The 12,282-nt window shown below is 36.4% G+C and overlaps 1 protein-coding gene and 1 long non-coding RNA gene across 2 annotated transcripts; one reads left to right on the forward strand and one right to left on the reverse strand.

Moving 5' to 3' along the window:
• Positions 1-1,600: 1,600 nt before the first annotated feature.
• Positions 1,601-12,079, forward strand: LOC149729857 (broad substrate specificity ATP-binding cassette transporter ABCG2-like). Its single transcript, XM_089885877.1, has 17 exons — positions 1,601-2,228; positions 2,535-2,780; positions 3,142-3,201; positions 3,623-3,737; positions 4,163-4,315; positions 4,718-4,875; positions 5,226-5,377; positions 5,905-6,174; positions 6,789-6,938; positions 7,342-7,472; positions 7,983-8,065; positions 8,190-8,285; positions 8,916-9,037; positions 9,347-9,501; positions 10,280-10,369; positions 11,202-11,359; positions 11,843-12,079. The coding sequence occupies exons 1-17, from the start codon at positions 1,621-1,623 to the stop codon at positions 11,988-11,990; spliced, it is 2,895 nt and encodes a 964-aa protein (XP_089742003.1). The 5' UTR covers positions 1,601-1,620; the 3' UTR covers positions 11,991-12,079.
• Positions 6,168-9,349, reverse strand: LOC149729858 (uncharacterized). Its single transcript, XR_016385779.1, has 3 exons — positions 8,956-9,349; positions 8,149-8,245; positions 6,168-6,889 (listed from the first exon to the last, which is right to left on the reverse strand). It is a non-coding gene; the product is annotated as an uncharacterized LOC149729858 (long non-coding RNA).
• Positions 12,080-12,282: the final 203 nt, after the last annotated feature.

Consider the following 12,282-nt stretch of genomic DNA (forward strand, 5'->3'; position numbering starts at 1 on the left):
TAAATTTACATCGCAATATACCAGCAGAAAATGCAACCTAAAATTGGTTGTATGATTTGGTACTGCGGTACAGCATACACCAATTCAAGCGATTGGTAATAGGAAATAATAAACCGGACATATTTTATTACAAGCTGGTGGTCAATTGTTCTGGCGGTCAGCGATTTACTTTTTGATGATAACAGAATAAGTTACACTGCTACAGCAATGCTGTATGAAAAGTAGAAATAGAAACAATCATGTGACTGTACATCAACAGTATAAGAGGTATGTACATACATTAAATAGCAGGGTAGGGAAAACGGGACTCTTTTAGCACTTATTATCTAGATATCTTGATCGTGTTTTAAAAATTAAACAGCGGTCCATTGGAGTCGTGAGGATAAAGTTTTATAATTCCTTGAATATTCTTTGTTTACTACCAAATGGGACGAGAAAATGGTATGAAAAGGTGTCCCATCTCCCCCACCCTACTATACATTATATATTATAGGACAGTTCATACCATATACGGTATTTTTCTGAATGTAATTGTGTTTCGCTTTAACTAATTTATCCATCATTATCGTATTAATAAAGATATTTAAAATGTATAGGACTGTAAAATAGATACCATTAGTACATAACATCCCATATGTACTACCAAATGGGACGATTAAAGCAAATGAAAACAATAAAACATGGCCCATACCCCAATCTACACTGTAAAGTGGGTTGGGGGAAGATGGGACACCTTTTTAATCCATTTTCTCGTCTCATTTGGTAAAACAACAAAGAAAATTCAACGAATTATAAAACCATATTTTCACGACTTTCATAGACCGTTGTCAATTGTTTAAAATAGGATCAGAATATTTTAATATTATGTGCTAAATGTGTCCCATCTTCCCCCACCCTACTATACGTTTATTACGTTACACTAAAACAGTATACACTTAAACGAATTTAAGTTTGCGAAATGCTAGTCAACACAGAATGGGACGTTACCTGCTATTTCTGGCCATTAAAATAAATGTCTCTGCCATCTATTTTGCCAGAGGGTATTCCTTATCTTATTACAGCGTTAATTTGCTGCGCCACCACAACGCGTGTTTTGATTACATTAACTGGCGACAACGCTACTTTTCATTGTGTAAACTGTCAGAAGCCGGTCACTGACAGTAGTTTTTGCTTGCAGGTCTGGAAACTATACTAGCGTATGGGAAAAATTTATTCAGTGAGATTCATTTAGACTTTATCCATAGATAGGTTTAATATGCTGTGTAAAGATATAGAAGTAGTATGCAGGTTTAACTTGTTTATTTAGGTTAAATTGAAAATGCTTTGCTTGTTTAGAAGGGTGTTTAGCCTATACACATGAAAATAAACAATAGTTATAAATGATATTATAACGTAATATAGCGGGGTGGGGAAGACGAGACATCTTTTCATTCCATTTTCTCGTCTCATTTGGTACTAAACAAAGAATTCAAAGAATTATAAACCGTATCCTCACGACCCATATAGACCGATGTTAATTGTTTAAACACGATCAGGATATTTGGATATTATGTGCTAAAGGTGTCCCGTCTTTCCCAACCTACTAGACTATATTTTTTGAACAGGTATATAAGTCTAGTTATGGAGTCTTTGCAGCCTGATATCAGCGGTGCTCCTTTCGGTAGCCAGGGAGCTAGTTCGGCTGGGGAGAGCGTTTATTTTACTGCTAAAAGCGAAGAAGACTTGAATGCCGGAAAACCAAACGGTGTTGCTACCATTGTGGTGCATGCGATTGATAAAGGCAACAAGGAACTGGTTGAAAGTTCTGAAGGTGTAGACAGAGTGGTTTTGGGGCAAGATTTAAACGCACAGTCCCCGCTTTTGGTAGAAACTAAAAATCGTTCCACAAAAAGCAAAGAAAATGAAAATCGTGCGAAAAATTTACATAACTCGCACTCTACTGACGCCGCTATCCTATTGGTCAATGAGGAATCAAACCAACCAATCGGATCCGCGAATGTAACTGACGCATTGCTGACGTCGACACCAGCGATATACGTCATCACAAACGATGATGACGTCATCGAAACAGCGGTAAAAGAAGCAGCAGCCACGCCTCTTAAAAAACGAAATCCACCAGTGAGACGGTTTTCTCTTGGGGGTATTCCAAAAATCTTCATCTCTCCGGCGACACCTCGTGCCTCACCCATCAGTGGAAAACGGAAAATGTCTCTTCTATCGTGCACCCGGTAATTATTATTGTTTAAATAACAATTTTAACAATTCGCAATGGACCACTGCGTTGGAGCGAGTGTTTAAAGTAATAGCCGTTTATAGTTTCTGGCCCAAAGTCACACACGTCCACAATCGTACAGCAGCATCGAGCCTCGAATATGATCCGCTAGGCGAAAGGCAGACACGCTTACCACTGCTCCACGGTGTCGCACATGTCTCAATAGAATTGATGTCTTTTTTGACGTCGGTTATGAATTATGTGACAATATGTGGTGTGCATTTTTAAGGTGAACTTTTATGATCGAACTTCATTTCCGCAGAGTATCTTCTATTGATTATGCATTGACGTCTGAAGACATAGAAGAACTGGATCTTACCACCCGAACATTAGGCGAAGTTTGTGACGTCAGAGGAGCCATTATTCTCAGCTATCATGACGTCACAATGAAAGTGAGGGTCATCCCCAAAGTAAAAGAAGCGATCGGATACTGTTATGGAGGGGTGACACCTAAATACGATAAGTCCTCGGTGGAAACGGGAAACAAGATTATTCTAAATGGAGTCAGGTAAATGGATAAGTTACATATTAGCGTGGGGGAAGACGGGACACCTTCATCACATAGTATCAAAATATCCTGATCATGTTTTATTTAATTAACGATGATGTATGGAAGTCGTGAGGATACAGTTTTATAATTCTTTGAATGTTCTGTATGCTACCAAATGGCATGAGAAAATAGAGAGAAGTCCCATTTTTCCTTATACCCTACTATATATGGTATTCGAATATAAACAATCCTGTGCATTATTTTGTACATAAATTTGTCTGTCAAAATTTAACGATTAATTTTTAATATATTAGCCTAATTAGCTTTCGCTTTCTTTAAAATGGGTATTTTTATGGTATTTCTATTATTTATTTTTCAGCGGAGTTTTTCATCCTGGTATAAATGCTATCATGGGACCTTCAGGGAGCGGTAAAACAACGTGAGTGTTTTGCATCTTTATAATACCATGTTGTCTGATAATAATACATGTATATAACATACGTTCTGCATTGTCTGTAACAAATATGTAAATTTTATGAATGAAAATATGATGAGAATTATACACCTCGTGCACCCTTACGAGTTACCACGTATGTAACTTTTGGTACGATTATTTTGGTGCGGTGGAAGCAATTACTGAACAAACACATATACACCAACAACGAAACAGCGCCAGGTCTCGAACCCGTAACGTCTGGTGTAAAAGCGAGCGCTCAAATCACTGATGTGTTGATGCGTTCCAAAAAAAAACAAAAAAAAACTACTATGTAAATAAATGAGGTTACATAAATTGAGTCACACTAGTCCGCGGTCTAATTTTGAAACACTGTACAGCGTAGAGTATAAACCTCTTGCTTCAGGCTGCTTGAAATTCTTGCTGGAAGAAAAAATGGACGAGGTGTTGGGGGTAGGGTGATGGTGAATGGACAACCTATTGCTGCAAAGTTTTGCCAGAAAACAGGTTTCGCTCCGCAGGTATACATAGCTTATGGGGATATCTAAAGGGATTCTTATTTTTTGTTAAATAGTCTATCTGAATAGGAGAATGCATAGCGTTAACATGTTTGTTAAATTTGAAGTTTAATTTGAAATTACTGTAAGATCACTTTTAATTTGGCTATTTAAATATGTTTTTTTTTTAAATCTGAGGCGAAACTAGCAGCTCATTTGTTTTATTGCAAATGAATGTAACTTTTTACTCGGCGGGCAACGACAGTCGTTATAACACAGGTATTCTGTTTCATACACATCATCTCATGTCTGCTTACGAGTTACACCATATGTATATCTTTTAAAGCAGTTATGCATAACATAAAACCTATTCAGCTACATGCTATCAAATAATCCACTTCCAGTACTGCTAGATTCTACAAATAAATGTCTTCCCCTGTACTTCCCAGGAGGATATTTTGAACCCCGGATTGACGGTCCGAGAACATATTTGGTATTCTTTGTGTCTCAGGAGACCTGACTCCTTAACCGAGGCCGAGAAAAGTTTACTACTTGGGGAAATTATTTCAAGTTTAGACTTACTCAAATGCGCAGACAGTAAGGTAGTTAAACAGATTCAGAAATAATTAAACTTTTTACAAAAATATGAAAACAAGAGCAATAAAACGATAGTCGTTGTTTAGTAGCGTGGGGGAAGATGGGACACCTATCATTCTATTTTCTAGTTCCTTTTGGTAGTAAACAAAGATCATTTAAAGAATTATAAAATCGTATACTTACGACTACAATAGACCGTTGTTAATTGTTTAAAACACGATCAGGATGTTTAAATATTATGTGCTAAAGTTTTCCGTCTTTCCCCACCCTACTGTAAATAGTTCTATAACCAAATAAATATGTTACAAAAAAATGAAAAACACACAGCATTAAAACTACATATAACTAATATTTTTAAATTTATATATACATTTAAACTCAATCAAAACGTGCAAAATATTTTTTAGGTGGGTAATGCCACAAATCATAACATATCAGGGGGCGAAAGGAAACGCACAGCCGTTGCAATGGAGCTAGCTTCCGCTCCGAAGATCCTTTTCCTGGACGAACCGACAAGCAAACTGGACTCGAGCACGTCTAAAACTTTGGTACAACTACTGAAAAAGTTGGTATTGCAGACACATATAGATAAAAATTATGTAATAGTTTATAAATAGTTTATAAAGTAAGACACATATAGATAAAAATTAAACAATAGTTTATAAAGTAACTAATTTGTGGGTCAGTTCCCACATATATAGTAGGGTGGGGGAAGATGGGACACCTTTAGCACATAATATCCAAAAATCCTGATTGTGTTTTAAACAGTTAACAACGGTCTGTGGAAGTCGTGAGAATGCGGTTTTTGAATTCTATGAATGTTTTTTATTTACTACCGAATGGGTTGATAAAATACAGATGGACTGTTATATTTGTAAGGAAACGGTTTATAAATAACTTGTGTTTTACTTTCAGATTATCCGACAACGGACGAACGATTGTTCTTACCATACACCAGCCCTCCTACGCCATCTACCGAATGTTTGATAGTCTCACATTAATCGCGAAGGGGCGCACAGTGTACCACGGATCCGCTGGGTTGGCATTGTCGTATTTTTCAAGCATAGGTAATTTATGTAGTACAATTTTTGATAATAACTTATGCAGTAATATTTTTAATAATATTTATTCCATAAATTCATCAGTTTTAAAACAATAGTTACCGTTAATACACAATTACCCACAAACCTCAATACGTGCATGGTAACTCGTTGGAGGACGTGTGTGAAACAGAAAACGCCGTGTTATAACGGCTTTCAATGCCACGCCATCTATAAGTTTAAATATATACATACATTCGTTAATTATTTAATGTCCCATATTTCCCAATACTGTACAATTAACAACGCATGTTTTTGTAATGATATAATACAGTTGGACGATAAAAAGAGAGTAAAAACCTAGCTGAACCATCTTAACCCAACCTTATTTGGAAATGTTTTTTTCCGCTTAAATAGATAAGTTCGGGAAAAACAACTATATGATAGAAACGATTGAAATGTATGAAACAAACGTTCGTGTCATAACGACGGTCGTTGCCATTTCGCTTAGACTTAATAAGTTATTTTTATTCATTCAATTTTTACTCTTCTAGGATTCACATGCGAAAAATACAACTCTCCGCCTGACTACTTCTTAGACGTCTTATACGGAGTTTATCCCCACAAGCCTCCAACACCCAGGCTCACGTTCACACGCCCCACTATTACCCCATCACGGTCGCTGCGTCGAAGTATTTTTCACCGTTCAATCAATAACAACGAAGATAGTCGTCGTACAGCTACAGACCACTATCTGGACGACAGTGTGTTTTGTAATTTAACGCCAACTTTTACCCGTTTTGCTATTGGCGATATTCCAAGATGTAAGTATATTTGTTTTAATCTTGTTTTGATCTGTGGCACAATAGTTAGCGCGCCTGCTTACCTAAGGGTTACGGGTTCAAGGCACGTCGCTGCTACCATTGTAAGCGTATGTGCTTTGGGGAAAATATTCACCAAACAAGTTACATATGTGGCCACGAGTATGCATACACGAAGTGCATGAAACAGAACACCAGTGGTATAACGGCTGTAATTGCTCTCCATGCTAGGATAATAAGTTTAATTCGTTTATTTAATCATTTAAAACAGTAGCTCCTGTTCGCCTGTTAGGAGTTGACAGAAAATAGAATTTGGTTGGATTTGTAGTATAGCTAAAACTGTTTTGTATTTGGTCCCAAACTTAGATGGATATATCTTGGTAGTTATTACACGTCGTATAAGCTGGTGATATTGGCATATTACTAAATCCGGAATATATGAATACATTTGGTCAATGTATGTATTTAGGTCGTAGCAGTATATATTTATCTTGCATAAAGCGCACCTACACCGGCTGAAAGCAGCATGATATAATATCCTAATCCAATCTTCAAAATTATAAAGGTAAATCTCTAACCCGTACATAATGTTGATTTCCACATACCCACTGTTGCAGCTTACTCTTGCGAGCTCGATATAACGACGGAAGAGGGCGCTAAAGCACACGCCGACATCGGAACACACCTCGCAGAAGCATACGTCACGTCTCAACAAAATCTGAAAAATCGACAAGAATTAGCCGAGATAGAAAAACTAACGAAAAGAAGTTAGTTGCAAGAAAACACCAAACACTAAATTTTATAAGTTTTATATATATACAGTAGGGTGGAGGAATATGGGACACTGTTTTACAAAGAACATTCAAAGAATTATAAAACCGTATTCTTACAACTCCCATATAAACCGTTGTTAATTTTTCAAAACACGATCAGGGTATTTGGACATTATATGTGATAGAGGTGTCCTGTATTTCCCCAACCTACAATAATAATATCAGTTCAGTTCTTGATGTTCTTGATAACATTGATGGCGTATGTGCCCTTGGTAATGACACTTAACAGCTATTACTAATGGGCCCAGCAGAGGTCACTAATGGGTTGTCCAAATTGTCAGCCATAAAGTACGCGACAGCAAATAAAATTTTGCACACCTAATTTGGGTTTTTACAGCACTGGGCTACATGTCCGAACACGAGAGTTTCAAAATGCATAAATCGAACAAGAATCTTTCGTTTGGTCTTGAATACACACTACTGACAAGACGAGCGCTTAAAAGCTCGACCAAGATATTTGCTGCTTTGGTATGTACTATAGCGGGTTGAATAAGATAGTTTGTTTTTCGTTTTTTAAATCATCCTATTTGGTAAAACAAAGAACGTTTTCAAATGTATAACCGTATATATGGTAGGGTGGGGGAAGATGGGACACCAGTTTATTCTATTTTCTCTTTCAATTTGGTGGTAAGCAAAAAAAACATTCAAAGAATTATGAAACTGTATGTTCACAACTCCCATGCACCGTTGTTAATTGTTTAAAACACGATCAGGATATTTGTATATTATGTGCTAAAGGTGTCCCATCTTCCGCCGCCCTACTATATCCTTGCACCTCTGCACCGGCGTTGTTAGTTAAAAACACGACTAGGTAATATTGGATAACATGAGATAAAGGTGTATTCGTATTACTCGCCAGACTATATTTAAAAACTGTTACATAACTTTGCGCTGATAATGGTTTCACCAATTATACACAGTTTGGCAAATTGCATAAAATCAAAATTGACATGTTTTTGACTCCAATATAATTTCCAGGGCATAATGAACGCTGTTATCGGACTCATATTTGGTATTCTCTATTTCTACAATGAAGATTCGCACCCTACAGTACAAAACAGGTTTTTATTTACACATTTATAATTTGCTATCAAATCAAAAGACAAATTTTCTATTAAAATTTAGAACCAAAATATAAGCATACCTCTGTCTGAACATTTTATTATTGTGTTCGTTAATGTACAGATTAGGAATGTTTTTCTATCTCTCTGTTCACGGAGTGATGGTACCAGCCATGATCACTGCAAAGAGCTTTGCTGTCAACGAGAAATCTCTGTTCAGGTCAGTATATGTATAGTTTTAGGCTTATCCGTCCACAGTAGAGCTAAATTTCACCATATAGTTATACTGTGCATGTGAACGCTCACTGAACAGTATATATAATAGGGTGAAAAAAAAGGGACAGCATTTTATTCTATTTTTCCATCCCATTTGGTAGTAAGCAAAGAACATTCAAAGAATTATAAACAAGTATCCTCACAACTCCCATGGACCGTTTTTAATTGTTTAAAACACAGTTAGGATGTTCGGATATTATGTGCTAAAAATGTATCCCATCTTTCCCCACCAACTATATCTTATAGTTACATCGTTTGTGAAGTAACTTTATATAGTAAGGCTGTCTATCACATCATTTCAGCTTGATACGGTTGTGTAAAAGTGTACACCCCATTTACCAATATCTGTTTATCCAATGAACATTTTATGTATAGGGTGGAGTAAAATGGGACACCTTTAGCACATAATATCCGAATAGCCTTATCCGGTTTTAAACAATTAACAATGGTCTATATGAGAGTCGTGAGCATATGGATTCATAATTCTTTAAATATTTTTGTTTACTACCAAATGGGACGAGAAAATAGAAAGAAAAGGTGTCCCATCTTCCCCACCTTACTATACCATTCTTAGGCACGAGCGCAAGGGTGGGTTCTACAGAGCATCGACTTACTGCTTAGCTCGTTGTACAGTGGTGTTGCTTGCAAGGATTCTCTCTGCAGTTATATTTTCTGGTTTCGTTTATTGGATGACAGGTAAAAATATTAGTTTTTTTTTGCAAAAAAATGATACGGTTAAATTTCGTCGTAAGGATGGGTAAATTTATTCTGTAAATATTCTTTGTTTACTGCCGAATGAAACAAGAAAATATACTAAAAACATGTTACATCTTACCCCACCCTACTATATATAACTTTTCTTTTCCAATTTATATATGTAAAAATTTTACCACTTGCAAAACGTATAGAACAACATTGCTGGCCATGTGTAATATATTTAAGACTGTACAAATTCGTTACATTGTGTATTTCTAGTTTATTAAAAATCTCATGTCATGAACACAGGTTTACAACGACACCCAGCTCACTTTATGTCTTTCTTGATGACAGCTTTCTTCAGCGGTTTCGCTTGCGATGGTATTTGCTTGTATGCCGCACTCGCGTTTAGGTCTTTCAGCACCGGCCGACTTTTCGTTGTGCTCTACATGACTTTGACTTCGGTAAGAATAACTACACATACAAATCAATATGTTGAACTTTACAAATTTTCTTGGGCACACGTTCTTCTATGCTTTTTTATAGGCTAAAAACAATCGAACGCGAATTTAGTATAACCCGCATTTCGCATATCGTAACCATTAAGATATACCGTTTTCGATATACGTGGTTCTGCCACCATTATATATAGGCGTGTATGTCTCTGCCGTTAAACAACATAGTATATACTAAACGATATAGGCTCCAACTCATTATCCACTAATAGATTGTCCAAAATGCCAGTAAATATAGATAAAACAATTAGCCCACAAGTTACATACGTGGTAACTCGTAAGCGGCCATAACGTGTTTACAATACAGCCTCCGTGTTATAACGACTGTGGGTGGTATGCGAGGATCAATAACTGTCATTCATAGAACATAGATATAGTGTACCGATCAGCCATTAATGTTCTATTTTATTGTATAATGTATGGGAGTGGCCTTTCAGGCCCTGGAATTTATAGGCCAGATTTGACTTATTTACCCCAACACCCTTGTACAGCCGAAAGTGAGCTAGTACGTTACCGATGCGGTTAGTTTGCCAAAGTAACAAAGTTTTATTTTCATGCCACATTGTGGGGTATTTTATTCAGTTTTTATCACTATACGTCTCACATTGCAGTTTTTGCCTCTAACAGTCACTAATACGCTGTGACAACATAATTCGTACTTTTCAAAATTTAATTTTGTTATGCTTACGCATACTTAATTTATAACATGTTCCATTTTCCGGTACAGGTGTTTGCGGGTTTCCTTCTCGATCTGAACGAAGCATTTCCATGGTTGGCGTGGGTCAAATATATCAGCGTGACTCGATACTGCTACTTGGTAATTTATGCCCAATACCTGAATTATAGTAGTGTGAGGTATGATCGGACACCTTCAGGACATACTATCCAAATATCTTGATCGTGTTTTAAACAATTAACAACAGTTGTCCATGGGAGTTGTGAGGATACCGTTGATTCTTTAAATGTTCTTCGTTTACCACTGAATGGTACAAGAAATTAGAAAGAAGAGATGTCCCATATTTTCCCACCATACTATATATTATTTCCGAGGCAACGTTATCGACCGGTCAGCTTGGGAAATAGATTCGTACTTTTCAGGCGTTCTAATCTAGCTTGTATATGGCTGAGCAGAGAAATGCGTCTCGGTTATTTTCACGCGGTCATAAGCATGTTAATGAACATGATTATTCCCGAGGTCTTTTGGGTTTGACTTTTAACGCGTATTATGTTTAAAAAACCGCAAAATGTGACAACACTTATATAATTACTTGACGTGTACTAAAGTACATTATCCAAACAGGGTTCTATTCTATTCTGTAAGGGTGAGGGCCTATGGCATGCTATGCAATAGGGCTTAGGCTTCGGGATTTAGACAAGTGTGGCTTATTACTCTATTTAACACTTAACCCTTTGTTGGATTTTTTTAAATGCGGTTCTATTTTATTTTGTTAGGGTGTGAGGTCTTATGGCGTGTTTTGCAATAGACCTTAGTAATTAGACAAGTGTTGGCTTATTACTCTACTTAACACTTAACGCTTTGTTGGATTTTTTTAAATAGTCGACCGTTGTAGTAAAAGAGTTGTTTAATATTATGCTAAGTAGTTTAATTCGTGCTCACTCATTAGATCTTTGATCTCTTTTTCAAATAGGGTTGGGTCATAAACGAATTTATCGAACACGACTTGGAACCTTGTCCACGTTTATTTACGGAGAAACGGAACCAGCATGCACTGATGATCAAAGAGAGATTGACATCTATACAAAACGCCGGTCCGGATGGAAGAACGAAAACGAATATAACGAGCTGGTATGTAATATGTTTGTATAGTGCGGTAAACGTAAAATTTTAATTAATTCACCAGGAAAATGGTAATAGTTTTATACCAGTGCAAAAAACAACTAAAAAAGAATTCAAAATTGGAATAAAACTTTGCGTTTTAAACAAGTTGTGCTAAATAGAATGTTGTGGGGTAAGATGGATACCGTTAGTATATGATATCCCATATTTAATAATCGTTTGGTTACTACCATAAAAGACAATGAAAAAATGTACCATTTTACCCCAACGTACTACATAGTACACGGGGTAAGATAGGAGCTACCATCTATATCCCATATTTTCCGATCGCGTTTATACAAACAACAACGTTTTCTTTAAACGTGAGGATACGGATATGAAATTCTGTAAATATAGCCTATAGGACTACCTCGTTTACTAACAAGTGGGTCGATTAAAGAGAAACCTACTATATTACAATAAAAAAAATTTAAACAACATTCTTGTATTTAGCACTTACTATCCTGGCGATGCTGTATTACCAATGGTGGTAGGCGATGATGAGATTTTTCTCCACAAGATTTGGCTTACTGATGTGATATTGCTACTTATGGCTATTTTTCTCTTTGTTGCTTGCTTTCTTCGTATGAGAAAAATGTGATAAACTGTGTGAAATTTGCTTCTTTGCGTTCCAGTTTGTATTTATGTGTTGTTTTGTATTTGTCGATTAAAAACTATGAAAAAGGAATGGGTTTATTAATAGCGAGGTATTTTAAAAGTTTTTAGGTAGTTATTTTGGTTGTTATGAAAAATACAGTAGTAGACTGTAATTAGCAGGTGTGGTTCTGTGAATTGCTAAACCTAATTAACTCTCCCCGATAGATTCCAATTTCCTTGTTGCCTGCTTTCGGGCGAGCTCGACTGTGACGAGACTATTATGACGTAAAAAGACA

This window comes from Ciona robusta, chromosome 10, assembly GCF_009617815.1.
Source record: "Ciona robusta chromosome 10, ASM961781v2".
NCBI lineage: Eukaryota > Metazoa > Chordata > Ascidiacea > Phlebobranchia > Cionidae > Ciona > Ciona robusta.

Bases quoted from the DNA above. Each gene is read 5' to 3' on its own strand.
- LOC149729857 (XM_089885877.1), top strand. From the start codon at position 1,621: ATGGAGTCTTTGCAGCCTGATATCAGCGGTGCTCCTTTCGGTAGCCAG. The intron at 3,202-3,622 runs GTGAGTGTTTTG...CTCTTGCTTCAG, and splicing joins TCAGGGAGCGGTAAAACAAC to GCTGCTTGAAATTCTTGCTG. The intron at 5,378-5,904 runs GTAATTTATGTA...TTACTCTTCTAG, and splicing joins GTCGTATTTTTCAAGCATAG to GATTCACATGCGAAAAATAC.